At 37.9% G+C, this 27,938-nt stretch overlaps 1 protein-coding gene across 1 annotated transcript; it reads right to left on the reverse strand.

The window, feature by feature from the left end:
• Nucleotides 1–488: 488 nt before the first annotated feature.
• On the reverse strand, nucleotides 489–27,884 carry pgm2l1 (phosphoglucomutase 2-like 1). The gene is made up of 14 exons (XM_079824124.1): nucleotides 27,224–27,884; nucleotides 21,869–22,036; nucleotides 18,989–19,095; nucleotides 17,460–17,544; nucleotides 17,246–17,329; nucleotides 13,490–13,683; nucleotides 12,819–13,008; nucleotides 11,674–11,771; nucleotides 11,371–11,551; nucleotides 8,936–9,029; nucleotides 6,409–6,538; nucleotides 6,062–6,251; nucleotides 5,843–5,976; nucleotides 489–2,376 (listed from the first exon to the last, which is right to left on the reverse strand). Exons 1-14 carry the CDS (start codon nucleotides 27,323–27,325, stop codon nucleotides 2,274–2,276), a joined length of 1,860 nt encoding a protein of 619 aa, XP_079680250.1. The 5' UTR covers nucleotides 27,326–27,884; the 3' UTR covers nucleotides 489–2,273.
• Nucleotides 27,885–27,938: the final 54 nt, after the last annotated feature.

Raw genomic sequence — 27,938 nt, forward strand, 5'->3', positions numbered from 1 at the left:
CAAGGCCAGCCAACCTGAATTCTCGCTATCTCTATTGTGTGTTTTGTGGCTTAATTCGGAGACTTACAATTTTTTTTCTTCAAAAACCAAGCATAAACATTATTCTCTCAAAAATACAAGCATATACATGTTGCTCACGTATTATGGTAGCCCAGTTTGTGCTGAATACACTTTTGTCATTAATGTGTTTATAAGCAACTGAAAAAAGCACAAATGTCAGAGCATGTCAACTTCCAAACGGCCCCAAAACTGTGCAGACTTCTAGGGGTTAATGTCTCCGCTAAAAGCTACCTACTAAACACTAACATATATCGTTTTAATTTTTAGTACAGACATTGCTGAAATTGATTATATCCAAGTGGACAAGGTTTATATAATAATTGAAGTGGTTGTCAACCTTCTTGGTCACTGGTCCACCCATTTCCATCAGTTTGGATATGGATTTGTGGTCCAGTTGCTAACATAATAAACAGGCATTGACCTGGTAATCAGTAAAACACAGCAACAGAGGAAAACCCTCAAAGTTTATTTTGTCTGTGTTTCAGCGATATTTACATATATCACTTTAGGATCTCAGGGAGAACACACCAAGCTCAATTGGGGCAAAAGTTACATTCAGTTTATCTGCAGTTAATTTCATTTTAAAGTGTTGCTCCTCTGTAATAGCTAATAGCATACATTCCACAGATTACTGTGGCCAGAAGATTTTCCAGATTAATGATGCTCCTAATCATAAATATTTACAAAAATGTTGCTGTCATATACTCATTGAAAGTTATAAATACAACACATTACAAATACATCAATTTATTTGAGGTGTACATCAGGAATGTCAAGGTTGCACTGCAAATAAATATTTTACTTGAAACAATAAAGCAGAAAGAAAACTTCCTTTGATTTTCCAAAAAATATTACAAACAAAATCTTTTTTTTTTTTTTACACCTCAAAAATCAGGAACACTAATTGACCCTCTCAACTAGTTAAGTCAACAAAAATATGTATTCTTTCAAAACACTAAAATACTTTACATTTCGTGAATCTGAAGAGGATTATGAAGTGTCTTCAATCAGACACTAGTACACTGAGGATATTTTTTAATATAGACTCAGTATAATTATATAATAGCAAGGTTATTAAATGGCATAAAGTAAAAAAATATTGAGACAAGGGTAAATCTAATTCAAATGACAAAAACAAAGGTATGGCAGAAATGGCTGTCCGACTGCATACTCATAGTACAACCAAATAAATAAATAGTGTAGTTCTCATTGCATTTGGAAAAACAACCTAAAACAACAGAGCTGCCCAAATAATTTGTTTCTTAAGTGATGGACAACTGTTAGGAAATAAAACTGTCAAAAATAAAACTTTTTCTTCTTAACTGGTTTGTAAGTTCTTGTTTTAGTAACCAAACAGCTAAAGAGATTATCATCCTTCTCCAGGTCTTAATCTATCAGTAGTGTAATGCCTTGCTTGCGAGGTAATAGCACCGATATGACTTACTGCAACTCGGACATTGTGTATATAAAACAAAAGACAAATATGCCAAAAACATATTCAAAAACAAAACGCAGATTCTTCCATTCATTATCTTTACTCTGTGCGTATCCAGCATGACAAAGCCAGAAGTTCAGGGGAGCAACAAGATGCTGTCCTGCTTGCTTCCTGATTATCAACGCATATAACACTATATAAAGGGTGTGAGCGTCAACACACCTTGCAACACATATGTGAGCATCAACACATATATTTATATAATATGGACAGGTTTATGAGAGCACAACAAATACACATGCTCACAGAGCTTTAAAAAGGTAGCAGCAGCAACTCTCAGCAAAAACCTTGGAGAACAACGGGCAGATCATGGGTTAAAATAAAATGTAATATAATGTGGAGTGATATTCATGAAATTTGTACACCAGCAAACATCACAATCAAAACAGATGGGCCTAAAACAACAGAAGTAATGGTAATAATGTGACATTTAAAGATCAAGTTAAGTCAGTTTCTAGAACATTTTACAGAAATAAGAATCAAGACGTTAAATTATGATAAAGAAAACAATCGTGACAATATTTTTGTCGTCATACATAAACCACTGAAATGAATAAGCGGTCATATTTACTTTTGTGTTTGAAAGCAATGAGGTGATGCTCCAAATAATTTCACAGTGATAAAACGACATTCACAGGACGGTACACTGACAGGCCTTTGGGACTGGTTTACATGAGATGCCCATGAGGACAACGATCTTACTACTAGTTAAATAAAGCTATACTGATCTGCGAAGCAGGTTGTTCTTGTCAGGCTCAAGAAACTCTTCAACTAAAGCAGTGGTCACTTTTCTTAACTCCTCCTCCAGACAAGAGATATCGCTGCAATACAATTGCAAAAAATAAATTAATTAATGAATACATATATATAAAAAATAATAAATACATTAAAATATATATATACTGTATATATATATACATACATACATACATACATACACACACACTATATAATGTGTGTGTGTGTGTGTGTGTGTGTACACAGAGATCAAATGTATTCGTAAAATTGCCTCCTATATACACTATATTGCCAAAAGTATTGGGACACGCCTCCAAATCATTGAATTCAGGTTTTCCAATCACTTCCATGGCCACAGGTGTATAAAATCAAGCACTAGGCATGCAGACGCTTCTACAAACATTAGTGAATGAATGGGCCGCTCTCAGGATCTCAGTGAACTCAAGCGTGATACTGTGATAGGTTGCCACCTGTGCAATAAGTCCATTTGTGAAATTTCCTCACTACTAAAATATTCCACGGTCAACTGTTAGTGGTATTATAACAAAGTGGAAGCAATTGGGAACAACATCAACTCAGCCATGAAGTGGTTGGCCACGTAAAAATCACAGAGCGGGGTCAGCGCATGCTGAGGCACACAGAAGTCACCAACTTTCTGCAGAGTCAATAGTTACAGACCTCCAAACTTCCTGTGGCCTTCAGATTAGCTCAAGAACAGTGAGTAGAGCTTCATGGAATGGGTTTCCATGACCGAGCAGCTCATCCAAACCTTACATCACCAAGTGCAATGCAAAGCGTGGGATGCAGTGGGGTAAAGTACGCCACCACTGGACTCTAGAGCAGTGGAGACGTGTGGAGTGACCAATCACACTTCTCTGTCTGACAATCCGAAGGTCGAGTCTGGGTTTGGCGGTAGCCAGGAGAACAGTACTTGCCTGACTGCATTGTGCCAAGTGTAAAGTTTGGTGGAGGGGGGGATTATGGTGTGGGGTTGTTTTTCAGGGGTTGTGCTTGGCCTCTTAGTTCCAGTGAAAGCAACTCTTAATGCTTCAGCATACCAAGTCATTTTGGATAATTTCATGCTCGCAACTTTGTGGGAACAGTTTGGGGACGGCCCCTTCCTGTTCCAACATGACTGCTTAAAAATTCCCATAAACACACTCCTAAACCTTGTGGAAAGCCTTCCCAGAAGAGTTGAAGCCGTTATAGCTCCAAAGGGTGGACCAACTGCATATTAAACCCTACGGATTAATAATGGGATGTCATTAAAGTTTATGTGCATGTAAAGGCAGATGTTCCAAAACTATTGGCAATATAGTGCATTTAAGAATAGAAAAAAGTCTGCATGATAAGCCTCAAAAAGTTAGAACATTTAAGCCACACATAAAGGATGCTCGACTCTCTCAGAACCAGCTTTAATCTTATGAGCCATTTTAGCAATGACATTTAATAAACTGAAAAAAGTAGTGGATGCATGTTGTCATATACTTTAAGGAATAGTTCAGCCAAAAAACGAAAATTTGATGTTTTTCTGCTTCCCCTAATACATCCAAGATGTAGGTGTCTTCGTTTCTTCAGTAGAAACACAAATTAAGATTTTTAACTCCAACCGTTGCTGTGTTTCAGTATATAATGCTTGTCAATGGAGACTAATTCTATTAGAGTAAAAAAAAAATGGACAGACAACTTAAAATTAAACCCAGCGGCTCGTGACGACACATTGATGTCTTAAGACACGAGAGAAACCGAACGGTATTTATGCAAATATATCACCTCATATCCCGTGTGTGAGGTCAAAATTCCGGCCGGGTCATCGATATATACATAGATACCTCATTAGTGCCTGTGTGGATCATGGCGTGGATCGCTCGAATGAGGAATCTACGTATACATATCTGACCCGGCCGATATTTTGACCTCACTCACGGGAAGTGATGGCAGTCTGCAGAGCTGAAGACATACGTCTGATATGAGGTGATATATTTGCATAAATACCGTTGGGTTTCTCTCAGAAACCGATCGCTTCGTGTCTTAAGACATCAATGTGTCGTCACGAGCCGCTGGGTTTAATTTGAAGTTGTCTGTCCATGTTTTTTTATTCTCTAATAGAATTAGTCTCCATTGACAAGCATTATATGAGTGACAAACAGCAACGGTTGGAGTTAAACATTTTTAATGTGTGTTCTACTGAAGAAACGAAGACACCTACATCTTGGATGCCTTAGAGGTAGGCAGAAAAACATCAAATTTTCGTTTTTGGCTGAACTATCCCTTTAAGATCACAAAGGTATCCTAACCTTTGAAAATACATGTCAACTTCGTGGTGCAACGTATCACAAATCTCACAGTTTGGATCATATTTCGACTTCTGAGTAGAGTACATTTTTTGGGATCCGCCCCAAAAAATTTTTTATTAAAAATAAATAAATAAATAACCTAGTAAATGGAAAGCAAAGTTACATTTGCCCTTTTTTCATTATTAAAAGCACACTAAGTACTTCGATACCACAGCAAAAACTACTAGCCCAACTAATAAAATTCAAACATCATTAAAGACAAGTGAAAAGTTAGTAATGAAATAAGAACACTGTTTTTTGTTGTATTTATCTATGCTTGAAATTAAAGTTACAAATAAAGTAAGGTCTTACAGTAGTATTCAGGTACAGCAATGTAATCATTACATGTAAAACAAAACTACAGTGTTATACATATAGATTAATCTCTGTTAAAGCTGTTTTGTTGTTTGATTAACATAAATGACATGGACAGCAGTAGGTATTTATAGGCTGCTGTCACTTTAAGATGGATCCAATATACATCTGATTTCTTTCTCAACTGTTAAGTGAACGCAAACAGCTGAGAAAGAAATCAGATCAGTATCAGATTAGTATTAAGACATAAACGATTGTGTTTAAGAGAATACTTGCCGAGATGGGTATTTTGGCAAGTTTGTGTCTATGTGTCTGTTCAAGTGCATGGAGACAGCAATGAGGAATCAATTTGGTGTTTGTCGATGTCTCTACTTTATTTAAAGCGGACGGAGTGCTAGAACAAATGTGCCGTAACTTAAGAAAATACTTAAGAAAATAACCATCATTTTAAGCCGTCTGTTAAAAAATGACAATGTAAACATCAGTTACAGCTTTAACATGGCAAATGACCAAGGTAAGAGCGGGATAATCCACGGCTAGCCATGCATTAAAGGATTTTAATGCACGACCTAGCGGGTCGGGTGGTTCTTTGCCTCTACATCGTGCATTAAAATAATTTAATGCATGGCTAGCCGTGGATTATCCCTTACATGTCCCTTTAAGCAGACAGTCTAATGACTAATATTCTAATGTCTCAAGTGGACTAGCGAAATAAAGTCACCCACATTTTGGTTTAGCATTTTGTCTAACAAAGATATTCATACATTTAATTAATAATTACCATCATAGATATAAGGATAAAAAAAAACTGGAGTTAAAACAAAAACCAGCTATCCAGTAAAGTAGTCTGGTACCAACAATATGATCCATTTCAAAACTTCTAATAGAAGATACCAACCGTTCTCCTGGTGGTGCACAGAATTCTGTGTAATACTTGATCTTTGGCTCAGTCCCGCTGGTCCTAAGTGTAGCAACAATGCCATTCTGAAATGTGAATGTGACCATTTGGCTATTTTTTGTCAATGGAAGGACCTAAAAGGAAATATTAAAAGAAAACTTATTCCAATGAAACTGTTTCTAAAATCAAGAAACATTCAGGAGATCTGCTATGACATACACATTTTTTGTCAGGCTGACCGCTGTCATAACCAGTGGTCACATCTCTGATGTGCGTGATGCAGTAATCACCGCATAATTCTGGGTATACACCTGAACCTCTGAAGTTGCGCAGACGGCTGAATATTCTATAAATAGTGGGTGGATCATTGCAGAGGACATAGGATGTTCTGGAAATGTGATAGCCATATCTGGGGTACAACAGTGAAGAGAACAATCAACACATGAGCCAAGTAAAACGTGAAAGCGATGTACAGATTCACACTAAAATATATCACATTTCTTTGAAATAATAATTGAGTACTTAATAAAGAAAACCAAAAAAAGTGTAGCAGTAAAGATGCTTACATTTCATAGATGTTGCATAGTTGTTGGTTCAAGGAAAGGTTTTTGGTGTGCAGATAAGCAGCCATCTCAGCCACAACAGCTGCTGTACTGACTCCATCCTTATCAAGAACCATGTTCCCACACAAAAACCCTGGCATCAAGATAAAGGATGAGACATAACTTTATTGTTCTATATAGCATTATTTTGAAGCCCTTGACTTTGTATGGACAAACTACAAGCCCTTTTAAATTTCAAGCAACATGAAATGGTGTTCACAACCCATTGTGACATATTTCAAAGTGGCACATGAAGCTTAAAAAAAAACTCTAAAATCAGACTTTATCCTTTGGGAATCGAGTAGATTATGAAAAGCGCATTTCAGTTTGCATTTCTTCTGTATAACACAAAATAAGGTATTTCGAACAATATTTCAACTGTTTTGACCCCACAAAATAATCTTTCTTTTTTTCTCAAAGAATCTTCTTTTAGGGCTTTTCACACTTGAAATCGTTAACCCTGGGTTATTCTTAACCCCGGTTAAATGGAATCCTGTGTTATCTTGCTTCATGTTTCACATTGCTTATGATTTACCCAGGGTTACATAAACACAGAATATTTGTTTTCGATTTGATTTACATTATTTAAAACCTAACATTTCAACGTTTCTTTAGACATATGTCTCATATTTGTGTGATAAGTTTTCACTGATGTCTAGTCTGATTTTCTTCAGAAAATGACCTGTAGCTTATTTACAGAGAGGCTGCAGATCGCGCATCATGTTTGTTTTCTTTATTTTGCAAAAATCACAACAATTCGTTTTTTAGACTGTACAAAAAAAAATAGAAACTTGATAGATGATGATGATGTATAACACTTGCCTGAATGATAAAAATTAGTTATTTGAGTCTCTTTGGCACTGATAAGAAAAAAGCGAGTAAATAAAAGACCCTCAGCTTAACCTTAACGTGAAAAACGCTTAACATGGCTTAAGAAAATGGCATTAAAAGACCAAACTCGGTAAACATGCAACTAATAAAGCATACTATGTACAGAAAAGCACGCTTATAATGAGGCTTAATGGACCAACAGTTATAAAAAAGACATAAATATGTTATACATTAATAAAACAAAAGCAGGTTTAGTGATTTGCAAAAACCAAAGTCACACTTAGATTGTCATTAACACAGAGGGAGAACTATTCCAACAAGCTCTCTCACCTTGAACACAAATTTGCGTTCTTTCGTCATATCATCTGCATTTCTGCACATAGCATGCTTTATTAGTATTTTGTTTACTGAGTTTGGTCTTTTAATATGACTTTTTTAGTACATTAAGCGTTTTAGAATGTCCCCATTGGGGGAAACAAACGAATAGTCATGTGGGTTTAAAGTTCGATACGTCAGAATTTATTCGGCAAATGCATTTCCATGTCCCATTATTCGCATTAACTCTTTTTTGCACAAGTCAAAAACCACCACAAGCAAGCATTTAACTTTTTTGTGAAATTTGGGATTTCCATCAATCGTTTTTGATGTTATTCTTCAAAGTTCGCAGGGTGATGGAAACATCGATTGGATGAACGCAGCACACGTCACATTTACATTAAGGCTCTAGAGTTGCGCATCCTCATTTTATATATTGCCACGTTTTTTCTGAATGGACTGTTCGGACTATTATTATTTATTTATTTACGCCATGTCAGCAACAAGGCTATTTTCATGGCGAAAACAGAATAAACAACATAATTCATAAAATTAAAAAACAACTACATTAGACATTTCAGGTTAATTCAAGATAGAATTTCTAATATACATTCAGGTGGTACTTTTTAAAAATACATCAGCTAAACACATCTCTGAATAAAACCGTTGTCTATTTACATTAAAACATTGCAGTCCAGTTAAATATGTTTAATAGTCATTGTAGTTTAACATGGAAGGCATGGTTTTACTAACCATGTGAAAGTCTTGTATGACTTAAATGGCATCTAGTAAAAACAACTTGATCATACCTAGATTTATACTAGGACTTATTTCATGTAACTTATTCCCTTTGCATTGATCCCATTCCATCTGCCACATGTTATTAATATAGGAGTTTATTACTGGTCTGAGATCAGAGGGTAATTTTTCAGACTATAAAAGTTAAGAATGAAACAGTCTTTTCTCTACGCCAATCGACACGTTTTCCATCACCATTTGACATTTCCCCCCAAATAAAATGACTGTTTATACAATGCGCAGTGTCTCCAAGACTGTCCAAAGCATGTGAATATGAAGCATGCGATTGGCTGTCTGTTGCTAAGCATCAAGTCTTAACATTTTAACACTGCATCGTGTCACACTGCACAGGTTTGGCAATGTGTGAAAAGCCCTTTTATGTTTCAAAGAAGAAAAAAAGAAAAACAGGTTTGGAACGATAAGATGATTAAATGACGACAAACTTTTTATTTGTGGATGAACAATCCCAAAAATGTAAAGAATAAACAAACATGCTGGCGACAGCACGGCTTGAAGTTCATGTGTGTCTGCAGTTAAACACACTTACCAATGGATTCTTCAAAGGAAAAAATGACTTCCTTTCCTGCTTTTGTTAATTCATGGATTCTATTTCCAATCCATTTGAAGCCAGGCAATGTTTCCTAGGATGAAGGGGAGCGAAGTAAAAATACAGTAATAAGTTAAACTATTAAGCAGTGGGCTATTCTTTTAGCAAACCAAAATCATCTAATAAATTAATTCATTCAGATCAGTGGTTTTAACATTAAAAATTTAAAATCTGTTAAAAAAAAACAAACAAAAAAAACAGAATATGCACATAATATTTTGCACATATTTTATTGGGTCTTTATACATAATGTATAGCTGCCTTTTAAATGTAAGCATGCAGTCCTTATATGGACATCCAAACCCCAGATTTAGATCATAGTCTCTATTTAAAGGGTTAGTTCACCCAGAAATGAAAATTCTGTCATTAATTACTTACCCTCATGTCACCCGTGTGACCTTAGACCTTTGAAGCGACGTGAATAGTTTTTGTGCGAAAATAAAATCAAAATAATGACTTTATTCAACAAGTTCTTGTCTTCCGACTGGGCCTTTGACGTGAACTCACGAAGCACCACGACACATGCGCGAGAATATGACTTTCATTTTGCGGATTTGAAAAGGCACTTTTACGTGCACTTGTTCGTTTCTCAGGGTTCGGGCATCCAGGAAATTGTTCCCATTTTGAGCACTACGCCAAGACCTAAAGCACAATCAATGTAGAATTCAACAGCTTGGATATGGCGCGTCTTCCTCTGCTTGTAAACAAAGCTCCTCGCTTCCGGATCATGTGTCAGAACACCGGCTCTATTCTCGCGCATGCGTCGTGGTGCTTCGTGAGTTCACGTCAAAGGTCCAGGCGGAAGACAAGAACTTGTTGAATAAAGTCATTATTTAGATTTTTTTTTGCGCACACTATTCTTGTCGATTCTTGAAAATGACTGTTGAACCACTGTAGTGAGATGGACTTTGTAACGACGTCTTTAGTACCTTTTATGGGTCTTGAGAGAGGAAATGTCATTGCTGCCAATGGAGGCCTTTCTGAGCCATCGGATTTCAACTAAAATATCTTAATTTGTGTTCCGAAGATGAACAAAGGTCTTACGGGTGTCGAACGACATGAGGGTGAGTAATTACAGATAATGACAGAATTTTCATTTTTGGGTGAACGAACCCTTTAAGAATAATAAAGCACTCAATATACACTCACCTAAAGGATTATTAGGAACACCTGTTCAATTTCTCATGAATGCAATGATCTAATCAACCAATCACATGGCAGTTTCTTCAATGCATTTAGGGGAGTGGTCCTGGTCAAGACAATCTCCTGAACTCCAAACTGAATGTCAGAATGGGAAAGAAAGGTGATTTAAGCAATTTTGAGCGTGGCATGGTTGTTGGTGCCAGACGGGCCGGTCTGAGTATTTCACAATCTACTCAGTTACTGGGATTTTCACGCACAACCATTTTTAGGGTTTACAAAGAATGGTGTGAAAAGGGAAAAACATCCAGTATGCGGCAGTCCTGTGGGCGAAAATGCCTTGTTGATGCTAGAGGTCAGAGGAGAATGGGCCGACTGATTCAAGCTGATAGAAGAGCAACTTTGACTGAAATAACCACTCGTTACAACCGAGGTATGCAGCAAAGCATTTGTGAAGCCACAACACGCACAACCTTGAGGCGGATGGGCTACAACAGCAGAAGACCCCACCGGGTACCACTCATCTCCACTACAAATAGGAAAAAGAGGCTACAATTTGCACGAGCTCACCAAAATTGGACAGTTGAAGACTGGAAAAATGTTGCCTGGTCTAATGAGTCTCGATTTCTGTTGAGACATTCAGATGGTAGTGTCAGAATTTGGCGTAAACAGAATGAGAACATGGATCCATGTAATGGTGTGGGGGATGTTTCCTTGGCACACTTTAAGCCCCTTAGTGCCAATTGGGCATCGTTTAAATGCCACAGCCTACCTGAGCATTGTTTCTGACCATGTCCATCCCTTTATGAGCACCATGTACCCATTCTCTGATGGCTACTTCCAGCAGGATAATGCACAATGTCACAAAGCTCGAATCATTTCAAATTGGTTTCTTGAACATGACAATGAGTTCACTGTACTAAAATGGCCCCCACAGTCACCAGATCTCAACCCAATAGAGCATCTTTGGGATGTGGTGGAACGGGAGCTTCGTGCCCTGGATGTGCATCCCACAAATCTACATCAACTGCAAGATGCTATCCTATCAATATGGGCCAACATTTCTAAAGAATGCTTTCAGCACCTTGTTGAATCAATGCCACGTAGAATTAAGGCAGTTCTGAAGGCGAAAGGGGGTCAAACACAGTATTAGTATGGTGTTCCTAATAGTCCTTTAGGTGAGTGTATTTTAAGCCTTAGTATAGTACAAACTTCAAATTGAGACTTGAACTAACCTCAAAACGAAAGCCTTCAATACGAGCAAAGGCATTAAGAATTTTGGAAGAAACAGTGGTGGCCAGCATGTATACTTTCTCAGTGTCTGCTGGGTCAGGATGTGCTTCCTTCCAGTTAAACAACATCCACCAGCCGAGCAATGCAGCCAACTCATTTCCCGTGAACACTTTCCAACTGCAACTGCCCATAAAAAACATAGAATATTACTTATGAGCCACCTGACTCAAGAGTTCAGAACAAGTACTGTCAAATAGAACTGATACTTCTGCTTTTTACTGCTGAGGGTATTAATGATAAAGTACTTGTCATTCTGCTCTGCAACAGCCAAGCGATCAGCATCAGGGTCTGTGGCCACAACAATGCGAGCCTCTTCTCTCTCAGCCAAGCGAAGGGACAGCTCCTGCAACACAGTCAGTGCAATAGAACTCAATGGTTATATCCGGATGGTAAATTAGTATTATTTTTCCCACATTGTGCCATAACAGTGCTGGGCAAGTTACTGAAAATTGGTAATTAGTTCCAGTTACTAGTTACTTCTTTTAAAAGTAATTGAATTACTTTACCAATTACTGTATATCAAAAGTAATTAGTTACTAGGGAAAGTAACTTAAGTTACTTTTATGTCTGCTTTTTAAATGTAAATATGAACAGTACTGAACAGTCAAACACAATAAACATAATTTTTAGACCTATTTATTGTAATCAACAGGGCAACAGGCCTTCAAATCAAGCAGTAGTACAAAAGTCTCTTTTAATACTTGAAACAAAATAATTTTAACAGTGGTGTTTTACCACATTAGGCCCAAAGAAATAAAAGTTTGCCTACAGATTCGCCTACAGTATTAACACTAATTAAAAGAGAAAACAAAGGTGCCTTGAGGTGCTGCATATTACTGAATATGTGATTTAACAAAAGCTTAACAAAATGGTTTTACAAACATGCCTCATAAGGAAAAGCTAAATAGAGATAAGAGATGAGATTCTCAACAAACGTTAAAATGGGCTAACAAGTCTCATCTCTCAAAGCTCATCGACCTGAAAAGCACGGTGTGCTCTGATTGGCCAGCGATCCAGTTCATTGAGCCCAAGTATACCTAATGCGTCTGACAGAAATGTCACGCTTCTTATATTCATATTCGGAACATCAGCTCCCAAAGCAAAGCAATAATGACAGATGATAATGTTGGTTCTACCTTGTCAATTGGCCATAACCAAGGGGTCATGGTTTGGGTAGCTGGCTTTGGCAGTTGTTGGAAACACCCAAAATGGTCTTTTAAAGACAAACTTAAATAGTATTTATAAGTATTTATATAAAGTATATATTTTTGTAATTGTTATAGTAATTAAATAAATGTCATAGTTATTAAAAAATATGTAACATAATATTTATACAACATTATATGCATACATATTATACTTATACAAGTCTGGAAAAAAAATTACTTACTAAGACAGATTCTCCTTCTTCTGGGTTAGGACAACTAACAGTGGAAAATTCTGGATCTGGATCTTTCTGTTCTGGAACAGGGATAGGAGGTGGGAAACCAAACTGCTGAAAAGCTCTCTGGACAAAGTTGTGACCAACACCATGGAAAGATGTATGCACAAACTTCAGGGGAGACTTTGCATTAAGCTCTCTGCAATGAGAAAAAAAAAACATTGTGAAGGAATGTATTTTAAAAAAAGTGATCAAAATACAACACCCAAAATACACCAAAATAGGGAAGAAAACTGGTATTGGTATCACCGAATACAATTTTAATACTGTGAAATATTTACAAATAAGCATACCATATTGACTGTGCAAGTAATGATTTAATGAAAAATGATGCAAGTACACCTAAAAAAACCTAGAAGAGTGTAATATACACTCTTAAAAAAGCTTATTTGTCAGGGTGTGAAGAACCTTCAAATTGCACAAAATGTTCTTTGTAAAGGACATACGGTATTTCACACTCAATGTGATATTTATGGCACCAAAAGATGCTTCTAAGAACACGTCACTGAAGTTCATCTATATCATTGCTACGAAAAACACTCTTTGGTTCTTCATGGCACTTTATTTTTAGAGTTTAAAAACATCAACAGTACACTCTAAGTACAGGTGAGAGACTGCACCTGTGGAAGCAGATAGTGTTTAGCTCTTCCATGTACCAGCGGCAGACGTCCTCCAGGGGGTCACTCCTTAGCAGGCTGCTCTCCACTAGGTCCGCATGCCAGGACTCGGCCCACGGTTCAGTACTCTCCTCAATGAAATGCAAGATCTCCTTATCGTGTGGCGAGGAAATCTGGGCACCATTGTGCCAGTAAACCTATAGAAAAACCACAAGATCGAATCCCATCAATTGAACACAATGTTCCTGTTCTGAGGTATGTACAAGACATTAGGGCTGGTCCGAATACCATTTTTTGAGCTTCGAAGCTTTGGTAGTAATCATCATTGAATATTCGAAGCTTCGGAGGGAAGAGGCTGAACGTATTCTTCTCTCTAATAAAAGCAGGACTCTCGAGAAGTGGCGTGCCTCACGCGGGCAGGGCTTATATGCTCCGAGAACGGACGCTGATCTCAGTGTTTCCCACAGATTAGAAAGCAATTTGTGGTGGTGGGGGCATGGGTGGGGGGTTGATTGGCACAAATATCGAATTCGATCTTGATTCAGTATCAATTCATATGTATATTTCCTACTTTACATATAAGGAAAAATAAGTTTGTCTTTTTAGCACTATTTTAAACTTTTCTTGGGTTAAATTATATTTGCTCGCATTCATTAATATTCACTCGTGAGTGCTTATATAAGTATCATTAAAAATATTAGGATGTAAGTTATTAAGGTTTTAAAATGTAAAATAACCTTAATTACTACACTAATTGTAATATAAATAATAAAATAATAGAAGAAAAATATTTGAAGTGTTCATTAATGGACCATAATTATTGCACAAATAGAACCATAAGATCTCCTAAAAATATTCAATAGCCTAATTATTATTAAACTAAATTTAAACTAATTTATTTAATTGAAAAATAGTTAAGATGTATGGTCACATTTGACCACCAATGAGTATGAGTGTGACCAATTAATAAGGAATACCTGAGGGCTAAATACAAGAAAAAACATTGACAATAATGTTAACAATGTTGCATCTCCACCACTCTCCATAATCATAGACTGTAAAAAAATATGGACGACGCGACTTCACTGACTTCCGCTGATCTGAGTTGAAGCTTTCGGAGGCCGCACACGGCGCTGACATCTTGGGACTGAGTCTGCGCAGTAGAGAGCAGGAAGTAGAGGCGCGATTATCAAAAGCCCGCCCCCACTCTCACAGATGCAGAACAATTCATTATGTTGGTGTGAAATAAAGAGTTACGGAAATGTAGAAATGAAAGCTAAAGCTCCAATCTCCTCCCAAAAATCCTGAAAAAAGTCTGTTAGTGCCTCAGTGACAACTTCACTCAGAGAGGCCGTCAATCTCAGCTGTCAATCATGACGTCCACATCCCATAACATACATCACTGCTTTCAGTGCTATGAATGATAAATGTTTCTCTTCTCTCTGCTTTAGAACCATTTGAAATTATATAGAGCAATAATAACCAAAAGCGCCAACTTTTTCCAGCAGTGAATATAAGCGGTTTTTTTTACACAGTAAAAAGCTCTAAGACAGGGCACTTCATGAACTCCTGTGCAAATATTAATCCGTAATTACAGTCACACTATTGTAACAACAACCACCACCCAGGCACCCAGCAATAAAAATATTCAGTGCAACACACACAGTAACGTTGACACTAGCGACTCGTCAATTCTTGGCTGGGATGTGTCGACTTTTTGTGTTGTTGTTGTTGTTGTTGTTGAAGCCAACTCAGGATGCCAACGATAAACATGGTTTGTGAAGTTAGTTGTATTGCTCACGTGCTTGATTTTAGTGTGGCAGGCGCGTTAGCAGGGCGTAAGCAGCGCATATTTTTTTCGCCGACCATGTTAACAGATTAGACAGCATTCACATCGCACGCAGAGGCGGCGCGGCAGCGCATCGCAGGAGCAGAAGCAGCAGTGCCGCGATCGTTTCGGCGCCGAGTCTATTTTTGCCGCGCTGCTCACGCTGATTTAAAGCCACAGTGGATTGTTCTTGATCAAAACTGACCAGATTAACATGGAAAATAACAAATTTCACCATGAAATCATGTAGTGAAGTGCCCCGTGTGTTTCACAATCACCATATGACATCCAGAGCTGTTAAAAAAATTAAAAACACAACACTGCCAGAAGTTTTTGCCCAAACTTCAAAAGCCTGTTTAAATGATTAAAACTAGAAGCATATATTCACTTTAATGTTAACTTACATTTATCATGTGAACTACTTATATATGCATGTGTGTTTGGGACAGAGGGGAACACGGTCGCATTTGCAGCATATGCTGCCCATCATAAATCAAAGCACGAGACAGACGGGGCTCGGAGGAGAAGACCGGAAAATGTTACATAATGTACTATATTTGTCTGTATTTGCAATATACGAGCTGCGCGAGACAAACGCTGCCAGTGTGAATCCACAATGGGGGCACGGGCTCCGGCTCTCCATACCCACCGCTCCTGCCCTGCCAACGCGTGCGGTGTGAAGCCGGCGTCAGAATCCGAAATGTGCCCAGATGTCCGCTTTCCAAGCTTTGGGTGCGTTTTTAATTACCCGTCTATTGCCGTCATCTCCCTCCGCCTCAGCCATCTTGATTGTTGTTGTTATGACCCTGGAAGTAATTTAAACTTCACAACTTTATTGTCCAACTTAAGGCCAGAAAATAAACGGTGACATAATCGATTATGGCACTTTGCCGCATTGATGCTGAATCGTGCATGCCCCGCATTGCGATGCATCGCTGAATCGATTATTGTTGACACCACTACTGACAGGTCTGTTCCAGTTTTGTAGTAGTAAAACTCATTTTGTTCAGTTAGAGAACAGATGAACTACAATTTAAAACTGAACGTGCCGTGTGAGCCGAACGAGAGTCGCCGCAGCAGCAGGAGTCAGATCGCATTCATCACGAGAGTGAGGAGCTGAATGACAAGATGATCGCGGAAGATTTGGTTTCAAATCGAAATGTAAAAGCGCCTATTAAAGGGAGTTTGTCATTGTACATTTTTCATTAAGAATAAGAGGCTAATGAACCCACAATTCAAGCAACCTGTCCCCAAATTGGCAAACCGAAAGTAAACTGCGCACGGCTGCATTCATTCACAGCCGCTCAGTGCACAAGCAGGGAAAATTCTCACCATCACATCCCTAACGGGTAAAAAGGATAATACATTTTGACTCTATTATTCTATTTTCCACAATGTCAAAGCAACGCAGCTTAACCCAAAATGCAAACTCAAGCATGCGCTTCTTCCATATAAGCTTCTAGGGAACACTAAGAAGCAAATATATTATTAAGTATAAGAGGTTGGGTTCCTATTCAACTGTCCATCTTATTAAAAACTGCTAGGCTATAAAATAATTGTAAAAAAATATATATATTGTATTGCGCCAGATTTTATTGTGTAAACATATGCAAGCGCAAATGAGAACCATTTCGAGGGGATTGCCAGGTGTGCGAGAAAAACAACAACGAATATTCGAAATCCCAAATTTGAAAATCGAATACCAACCCATCGAACAAATATTTAAATATTCTGGTCCAGCCCTACAAGACATACTTGAATGCACTCTTCTGTTACCTTCAAAAGACACTCTCACACTTGCTAGTCTTGTTGCTGTTTTTATTTGACACTTTCAAGACAATTGTCTAACTTTGATGCAGTAGAACTGTCTGAAATAACTGAAAACTGTAGGTAATTTCTGTTAATTAATGAATTCATTAACAGCTGCTCACCTTGTACCCATTGTCCTCTTTTCTGTTATGAGAAGCAGTGATCATGACTCCAGCTGCAGCTCCATACTTCATCACTGCGTACGGCTGGAGGACAAAAAGATGGAAAGACAATAACTTTCACATCTTTTCTTTATTGTCATTGCTCCTAAGGGTCATTCCCAAAACTTTGTAATTAAAAAAAAAGAAAAAAAATCTATCAAGAACATTTTCTTACCACAAACGGGGTAGGCACATATGTAGAGAACAAATAGACAGGGATATCTTTACAAAGCATAACAGCTGCAGTCAACCTTGCAAGCCTGCAGATGAACCAAAGGGTGGGAAATGTTATTTACAATGTTTTCTCTTTTGTAAAAGATTTTATTACAGCAAATGTAGTGTACTGTATAGACATAAACAAATATAATTCTGAAATATAGCTGCAAGCAGCAATTAAGGGGCCAAGCACAAATGAGGAAGAACAAGTTTTCAGACTGCACCAACGGTTTCGGACCATGCCGGAAAAGTGATTAAGGACTTTTTTCTGAGACGATTTTGGTGAAAATCAGACCAACGGTCTAGGAGGAGTTTGAAAAAGTAGGTTTCAAAATGGCGTACAACAAGTTCATATGGTATTTGTATTTGGTATCATTGTTCTCGGTATGACTCAAGGAATCTATTAAGGCCAGTTTCGTTAAATTATGAAAAATTTGTTAAATCATTCAAATCGGTTTATTGCACTGAATTAAAAGAGACCAGTTTATGACTTTTGGACAAATAGTTGAAAAGTTATATGCAAGCATTTTTTTTCATATCTCCTGACCAGTAGGTAGCGCTGAGCCAAGATGGTGTATGTAGTTTCAGGTCATGCTTGTGAAGACATGTACCAAGATTTGTCTCAATACGCTAAAGGGTTGCGGAGATAGCCTTGACAACATAGGCTGTAATTGAATTTTGTTTCTGGCCCTTACGGTTAAAACATTATTGGCATAAACATACGTGCAAATTTGGACAGTTGGTGGTTCTAGAGGGAAAGAGTTAGAGACTCCAAAATTGCTGTAATGTTCGGACTGTCCTCCATCTTTGTGCCAAATTTCGCAACTTTTAACCATACCGGTCTGTGGGCTGAGTCTAAGACAAATACGTACCTTCGGTGCTTGGCCCCTAAAAAATTCCTGCCTAATCTGGTTAGAGCAATTAAGTTAACGTGTTTCCATGACACATAACTAATTAGAATATTATATACAAATGCAGTCAAGGTCATGATATAACAGAAATTGCAGTACATATTATGCAGAGTGGCCAATTGAAACATTTTAACAGTAACCTCTAACTCTATTGTTCTGACCGTAGAAATGTGCTTTTATTGCATAAAGAATGCAATCCATGAATGTGCTCAACATGGTGTCTGAATGCAGTACTACTGTTCAGTGCATTTTTGCTCTTGTCCCACAACAGGCAGCTTTGATGGTTCATTTTGCAGACAATTGTACTAGCAAAACAAGACATCTACTACTACATCCACCCATGTTCTCTTCTCTTTAATCCAAATATATTAGGGTGAAGGTGGGTTTAAAGGGTTTGTTTACCTGAAAATATATACTGTATGTGCAACAAAAGTTTATGAAAACCAATGAAAATATTTAAGAAAGAACATGGGAGAAGGCTATTTTGTTGATGCAGCTTTGAAATTTGCCAGATTATAAACACTGTGAAGGTGTAATTTCATGTAGACAGTTCATATAATGGAGTGGAGATTGTTACCGTTCACTGGTGCAGCCACTGCTTGCTTGGGCACGAGTGTCATAACCAATCACCAGCCCTTTTGTTTTCAGGTCAGGGAAATATCTGGCTAAATATCTGTACATTCCCTACAACAATGAAGGAAAGACAGACTTATAATTATAAAAACAGAATGGAACATGTATGGCCTAATACCTGTCAAATAAATACCAACCAACAACAGTTTTTGGATTTGTGTCCATAAGCAGTATTCCCGATAAATGTGGACTTGGTCACTGTTGATGGACCCTTTCCACATATCTGGGGTTCTCAGAAGTGGAAGTCGTCATAACACGATAAATTTATATAGTGTTGAAACGGAACATACAACAAATATAGGTTGTGTGTTCTCGTTTGCCTCAATGGGAAAAAAAAAAAATCCATGATAGCGTTTCTGTGACTTTGCACAGGAGGAAAAAAAATTGAGATTGATTACACTGGTCAGAATAGAGAAAAATGTCAAATTAGCCATCACTCCCTTAGCTGTTGAATTAGAAACACCCTCGCAGCAGCATTAAAGGGGTCAATTTCCTTGATCCTTTGACATATAAGACGTCATTGTAACATACAAATATTTCAGTTTCAGATCTCAAAACCTCCTTGCTAGTCCAAAAACAAGCTTTTGTTGAAACCAAGCTCAGAAAATGACTCGATTCAGATTTTATATGTCATAGTGAGTCGAAAAACCACCTCTGAAAATGATCAATGCCTACTTCTACATCATTGCCTCTTTAGCCCCGCCCACCGATTTGCGCATGTCATGTAGTAAATACAAGACAGACGCAAACACAGGATTAATCCAGCAACAAATCCATTGAGATGCCTTTGAGGATTGCAAGAGGTTTTAAAAATGAATAGCCTTTGAATAGCCATCCATGTGATCCTAACATTAAGAAAGCGCGGAATAACTTTAATTTCAGTCAGATCGCGTCAGTAAAACACTTAATTTGTTCGCTTCATTTTACTGCAGATTTGTTTCTAAACAAGACAGTTTGACGTAGGATATTTAGAGAGACCAAAAATAAGATGATGCAGTGCCCACTAGGGATGTCACAAGTACTGGCACTTCGATACCAAGTCGGTACTGAAATTAAAAAAATGTGACGATACCAGCATCTCTGTAGTACCAGTAGTACCGACTCCCGAGTATATTCGGTATATTCTGGTATTGGTACCAACTACTGGAATTTTGTTATCATGACATCCCTAGTGCCCACTATATTGGATGTGACAGTAATATCAAAACACTAGTGTGAGTAACCATCTGTCACCATCTTTTCACCATCGGTTACTATTATTCATTTGATATGTACTGAGTATTTATACTGTAGCGCCACAGTCAAACTGTAAATAGTTTTGATTTGCTGTTCTTTCCTTCTGCATTTATAGGGTTTATGCGTTGGATGATCAGATACGTAAGCAAGCACATAGAGAACGCTGCTTTTGTTATTGTTTTGATCCAAGTCATTTGCTGTATTCCTGAATAAAAGCTTCAGTGAGTGAAATATTCCGTTTTGTTATCGATAAATTATTACAACGCGTTTTATTTTATTTAAAACACAACACTGCAAATGACAATGTATAAGTTTTCACTTTATCAAAAAGGTTAAACTATGAATAATCGATTTGAACAATTGTGTGACAAACAATGGTACATTCATTCATAATTCTGTTTACATGAAACACTGAAAGTTACCCTTTGTCAATTATAACTGCGGTAACTCCAAGTTACCTAAACTTTATTTTCCACAACCATGACTTATAAAGCATATGTCATGCGCATAAATGTTTCACATTGATGCCAAATGTTCCAACTATGTGATGAGATATTTTCAACATCGTAAGCTTTCAAAACAATTCCACACGTGTAATGGTGGGTATGTCGAAAATTATTTGAATATGCAAAACTGTTTGTTACCCAATCATAGCAGTGGGTGTTTACTTCCAACTCTTCAATGCAGCACACCTATCAAAAAAAAAAATGCTCGAACAAGAGGGTCTTTTTTTAATGTAAAAATCTGTACCATAGTACAGTGATCTCTTAACAGTAATCTCTTAACTTTGTATTTTATGGTCATGACACAAATTAAGTGAATTTATAAGTGGACCTCAGAGAAGTAGAAAAAAAAGCATTTCATGACCCCTTTAACTAGCTTTCTGAATTTTAAATCCAGGGTAATAAAACACAACGTATAGTGTTATAAATGTATAGCAAAAAAAAAGTGTTAGATTTACAATGTTAACGCGTCATCAGAGTCTGTGGAAAGGGTCCATTGTTGGTCTACCAGTTTAATGAACATAAAACATAAAAGTATAATGTACAGTTAGTCAGCCAATCATTATAGTACATGGTATTATCATATACATAGTACATTATAGACAGGTACATAACATGTATTTTCTGTATGTAATGGATGATATTTGGAACAACACCATTTTACTGCTAAAATGGTCACTTAGTATTACTTCTAACAGCATCTCCTTATTTTCATCATTATATCATGGTATACATTTCTGCTTTCACTATATCAGTGCATTACTATGGAAGCTTGTTTCCGCCACAGAATAATACATAAAAAGGGTAGTTGTGACTTCTCCCAATTAAGACCTTTTTTTTCTTCAGAAAAAGATCAGAATTGTGAGACAAGCTAGCAATTGCAAGAAAAAAATGAGAGGCAATAAATGCAAAGTTTGTTGGACGACTTGCATTTTGCATTGAAGAATGCAAAGTGTGTTTTTGCTTCACTCTTGATGTAAACAGGCCCTCACCACATTTAAGGTCAAAGAATTATGCCTTTTTTGTTATCTTTTTCAAGAAATACCAGTTGAGATCTCATCTGCATCCTGTGAACCTGGACTTACCTGTGTAGACTGGATGACAGTTAGGTCATTGATGCGAGCAAACCCCGCTCCCATCGGGGCTCTCAATCCAGCGGTTCCAAACGTCATCCTGGAGCACAACCTCCTCCTCAGCTCCACCACACGCCCCTCTTGCACCAGAGACTCGATCTGTTCCCGTGTCTGAGGATTCTATAGACACAAAAACTAATGTTGTCAATTAAAATTTCATTCTGTTATCATTTACTCACCCTCATGTCACATACTACAGACATCTTCACACACATACAGCATCTTCTAAACACAAATTAGGATACTTTCAAAGAAACCTGAGAGGTTTAGACCACCAAAACCTAGAACATCCATCAAGGTCATAAAGACATCTGTGGCAAGCAGTCGGGACCGTGAGAACGGTGAGAACGGTGCGGCGCGCAACTGGCGCTCATCATCTCTCACGCCACCCGCCTCGCCCCATTCTCATGGTCCCTCAGCCTCAACTGCTTGCCACAATGTCGTAAAACGAATGCAAGCGGTTTAATCCAAGTCTTTTGAAGAGTTACAAGCACTTTATATGATAAACAGATTTTATGTAGGCTTTTATTTACACCTAAACACGATATGACAGATAATCAACATATGCCATACATATTTCACGTACGATAACATGGAAGCTCAAACGCGTGTGCATGATGTGTGTAATAGGGATGGGCATTTCAAGCAAAAATAATATTCGATGATCGCTGGGATTTATTCGATTATTATTCGAAAATCGCAACTCCTCCACCGCATACACGCAAGTAGGCTACACACCATTCACGCTCTCAATCTGTATGATAACAAACTGTTTAATTTAGTAGGGAATAGGCTATATTAACTCAAGTCTAGGGCTGTGCGATATTGAAGAAAAATGCGATATCCTTGTTAAATAATGCAATATTCGATACGATATTGCTTTAAAGGAACACTCATTTTACAAGTCCCCTTGAGTTAAATAGTTGAGTTACCGTTTTTGAATCCATTCAGCCGATCTTTGTATCTGGCGGTAGCACTTTTAGCATAGCTTAGCATACATCATTGATTCTGATCAGTCCTTTAGCATCTCATTCAAAAAATTACCAAAGACACTTTCAATATTTTTCCTATTTAAAACTTGACTCTTCTACAGTTACATCGTGTGCGAAGACAAACTGAAAATGAAAAGTTGCGATTTTCTACACCTATATGCCTAGGAACTACTTTCTCATTCCTGCGTAATAGTCGCGGATCTTCGCGACCGTACCATGGCTGCAGCGGCGCAATGAGTCATTGGTATTCTGTGAAACATGGTGGTAGTTACACCTTCGACTTACTATCACAGCCCTTTACAACACACAGAACCATGGCTAATCACACAGGTAAATCCACAACACAATTTGTCAGCTGCAAGCCTGAAATTTTTTCTGCAACTACACGAACTTAGTGCCGGTCACATTAAAAGTTAACTAGCTGGGCTACTTTCAGGCGCTGTAATATCATTGCGGCGCTGCAGCCATGGTACTGCCACGAAGATCCGCGACTATTACGCAGGAATGAGAATGTAGTTCCTAGCCATATAGGTGTAGAAAATCGCAACTTTTAATTTTCAGTTGGTCTTAGCACACGATGTAACTGTAGAAGAGTCAAGTTTTAAATAAGAAAAATATTGAAAGTGTCTTTGGTCATTTTTTGAATGAGATGCTAATGGACTGATCAGAATCAATGATGTATGCTAAGCTATGCTAAAAGTGCTACCGCCAGATACAAAGATCGGCTGAATGGATTCAAAAACGGTAAAACTCAACTATTTAACTCTCGGGGACTTGTAAAATGAGCCTATTTTCAAAAAAAGTGGAGTGTTCCTTTAAGTGTGTAAAATCTAGGGCTGCAGCTATCGATTCCTTTTGTAATCGATTAATCTAGCACTTAATCGATCGATTAATCGATTAATCTGATTAAAAATCTGTTTTTAAACAACCAAAACAAATAATGCATAACGAAAATGAAGAGGAAAAGCAATTTAATTTATTAATATGCACAACAGGTTTCATGCTGTAATCTAGCCCTGACATCAAAGTAAATATCTTTTATGTAGATTTCTACACCTACCATTAGGCTACTAACAAATAATATATAATTTCTGGGGTGAGCCTATTTGCTATGGTAACCTAGCAACTTGTGTGTGTGTGTGTGTGTGTGTGTGTGTGTGTGTGTGTGTGTGTGTGTGTGTGTGTGTGTGTGTGTGTGTGTGTGTGTGTGTGCGTGAGGCTTCATTGCAGTTTGGTACAGCAGAAATACATTAATTTTCAATAGAACGCTGCATTTGGCTTGCATCACTTGCATTGCGGTGCATTTTAGGTGAAGAATCCGTTCGAAAAAATGGCGTCCCGGTGTATACAGTGAATGCTGAAATTATTGGTGCGTGGCTACATAAAAGTTTAAGCATGTGATGCATTGCCACGATTGGTCTGACTGGCAGTTTTCCGTATTGTTTTTTTTTAATAGTGCACAATCGCTTCAATGTTCAAACTGGCAAGGCTTTAAAAGCATTTACTTGACAAACTTTATGAGGACGAAAGTGAAAGCGATCTGGCTTCGGGGCTTGCACGCGCCGTGTGTGTGTGTGTGGCAGCTATAAGAACGGTGATCAACTTACACTGTGTAAAACATGCAGTTACTATAGTGATTCTGGGCATCTAGAATCTAAACTAAATTCAAAATGTATCACGCACTATGGTGTGCTTCCATTGAACAGCGGTCCTTGTGAATCAGTTCCCTGCGCGTATAGTGCGCGTCATAGGAATTTAACGAGGCTTCGAGGCAGAATTTTTGCCTCGAGGAATTTTTGTAATCGAGTTAATCGAATAACTCGATGAATCGTTTCAGCCCTAGTAAAATCTATTTCTTTCCCCAACTGATATCTTTCACTTAAAGCATAACCGACTGTGTTTACATGAATACTCATCAACAGCCATTTTGACACAACTGTGTGTGTATTTGACAGTTCGAGTGTGTAACAAGACACGGAAAAAAGAACGGCTTGTGTGCACGTTTCGGTGTGTGTGTCAGACAGCAAACAGCACGAGACTGCAAGGTGTTGTTTTTCGCAAGTTATTGCATTTAATAACTCTTTTTAACATCAAGCAAGTCACAGATATTGCGTGCCCTTGCGATATGCATATTGCGATATGTACTTTTGCGATATTTCGATAATTTCTATATATTGCGCAGCCCTGCTCAAGCCATATAATTATTGAAACATGCTGAAACATGAGTGTTATTTGACATCGCCCCAAGGTACTGTAACCGTTATATGTCACACAAGTCTACACTGTGCGTGTGAGACAATTTGTTCTCGAGGGGGCGAAATGGGGCATGGTTAACATGAAAAATTGCTAATCTGAAAGCTCTCATACAGAGCTTGGTGCGCACTGAGGTACTGAACCCGAGAACCTACAACCTGAGTTCAGTTGCACTCGAACTGTGCCGCGATTCGTGTGAATGTTAAAGGAACACACCAACTTTTTGGGACTTTGGCTTACTGTATTCCCCAGAGTTAGATAAGTCCATACATACCATTCTCCTCTCTGTGCGTGCCATAACTCTGTCTGACGCACCCACCGCTAGCCTAGCTTAGCAAAAAGACTGGAGGTAAACGGCTCCAGCTAGCCTACTGCTCAATAAGTGACAAAATAACGCCAAAATTTTCCGATTTACATGTTGTGATGCGTATAGTCACAGCGTGTACAAATAACAAGGCTACATGAGACACAGCCATCTTATAAACGTATACTGGGGACTATATTCTCAGAAGGTGCAGCACTGATTATGTAAAAATAAATAATAAATAAAAATTTACAAAAATGAACCCATGCATAAACTCATTAATTTGTTATTTGGAAGGGATTTTTAAGAACCAACAGGATTCTCGGACACTGCAGGCCATAGCAAATGATAAACTATTGATCAGATTAAAAATAAATAATGTCCTCGCATATAAAAAGTGAAAAAAGCACCAGACACTCTTCCTAGCATTTGATTTAGGATGTCAGGATCAGTAATGAGTCAGTGCAAATGAATCCAATTATAGATTTTTTTCAACAGTCAGGATGGAAAATGAATTCCTTTTTTTCCATTGCCGAAAGCTTATCTCTGTTGCCTAGACTAAACAGGCTTTCAAATAATCCAAACATGAAAGCTAGCTGAGCCACCCAAACATGTGAACACAGGAATGTCTAAACAGCATTGGAAGTACACAATCAGTAAAAGTACCACTTAAGCATATCACAAAAGGAAATGTGCCACTTTACATGTAGCCTATTTTTTTGCTGAGCTAATGGCTTTTTATTACAACAGCCAGCTGACAGCTGCTTGCTCTGTGCTGTACTACTATATAAACCAGTCATCCAGTGCAAGCCGAGTTTGACATTTGCAGTGGGAGGTCAGCCAGGCCTCATATGACTATTGAATTTGCCTGTGCAAAAAATAACAAAATAAACCCTGAAAAAGAGCTGCAAACTGTACTTATATCAATACAAAACAATGTGTAATATCTGAAAATAAAATAGCTGCTACAAATGTTTTTAATGTTTTTAAACACAAGCTCACTTTGGCATTAAATCTCCCTCTCTTTACAGTACGCTATAATAACAGATGAGGTTGGTCAGAGATAACAGAGAGGCTGGTCACACTGACTACGACATTCCACCATTATGGTAACATGATATGACATGCAGGATGACACTTCAGCTACTTCATGCACATTTGTTTTTATATGATTCATAGTACTTCAAATAACTCATATATGTTACTAATGTAATAGTATAGTCTTTTTGGACAATGGTCTTACGAAAAAGTATGTATAAGTAATACAGTAGCGGAAATCTGATTCCATTCACCATAGTACTTTTTGTAAATAGTACTGGGGTACCAGTACCATGGTACAGTGATGAAATTAGACACAAATACCATGTTCCTATCATGTATACAATGGTATTCAAATTCATAGGCCACAGAATTTACATGGTACTCCAAGGTACTTCCAGGAACACTGTGGTAACTACTAACGTTACTATGGTAGCCTCCATGGTAGTGTTTCAAATGACCATGGTTTTACATTAGACCACAGCTCAATATTTGAATGACTCAAGTTGGTACTGCAATGCAGTGAAATGCAATGTGTTTGAATGATCCTGAGATTTTCCCTCTTAACTTTGTATTATGGTCATGACACAAAAATGAACTGAATTTATAAGCAGACCCACAAAAACAAACAACGTCTGAACAATATGAAAACACTTTACAAAGCGGCAATGGTTGGCAACCAGTCAGTGTGGTCATGTTTAAAACTCATTGCATTCTCACCTTGTCCCAGGTCATCCACAAACTGATCGCTTTGTCCAGGACCAGGTCCCCAGTGCTACTGAGACACTGTGAGTTTGCGTTGAGGTCTCCGTTAGACCCCATTTTAGCGGTAGATCCAGACTTCAGACGCGAAGTTCAAATCCAGCTGCTTCTAACTGGCTGAATGTTATTGCGCACAGCGTGCTCGGAAATTAAAGATTAACGGCGTGACGCCACCATTCAAATAGGTCACAAACGAGCGTGAGACAGGCAGACAGATCAAGTCAACTCATCGCACATCTGCGCATCAAAATTAGACTGTTGTTTATCTATATTCATCGACCAAATCGCATTTCGAATCGTTTTAAATACTATATTTTCTGCTGACAACAAAAATAATTCAACACCAAATTCACTGCAGCTAGATTAGTTTCATTTAAAGCTAACAACACTTCCTCAGACAGAGCAGCTGGTGAGCCACATGCAGTTAGCATGGATGGATTTATCCAGAGTGCGTTTGTTGATGATCGGAGGTAGTTCCGTTATGAACGCAAGTCACGTCACAAAATACTTTTGTCAACATATCTCTAGATCTGGAAGAGCGTTTCTGTGGCTTTATTTCAGATAAAACATGTTGTTTCCATCAAACTACTAGCTAAGATGATGTAGAGAACTCATGGGTGGGTTGGGCTTAGATGGGGGATGCTGGGAAATTGAGTCTCCCCCAATGTTTTCA

The sequence above is a fragment of the Gobio gobio genome (assembly GCF_949357685.1).
Source record: "Gobio gobio genome assembly, chromosome: 8".
NCBI lineage: Eukaryota > Metazoa > Chordata > Actinopteri > Cypriniformes > Gobionidae > Gobio > Gobio gobio.

Bases quoted from the DNA above. Each gene is read 5' to 3' on its own strand.
- pgm2l1 (XM_079824124.1), bottom strand. From the start codon at position 27,325: ATGGGGTCTAACGGAGACCTCAACGCAAACTCACAGTGTCTCAGTAGC. The intron at 11,772-12,818 runs GTAAGTAATTTT...ACTGTGTTGCAG, and splicing joins AAGAAGGAGAATCTGTCTTA to GAGCTGTCCCTTCGCTTGGC. The intron at 9,030-11,370 runs GTTAGTTCAAGT...CCTTCATCCTAG, and splicing joins TTGAAGGCTTTCGTTTTGAG to GAAACATTGCCTGGCTTCAA.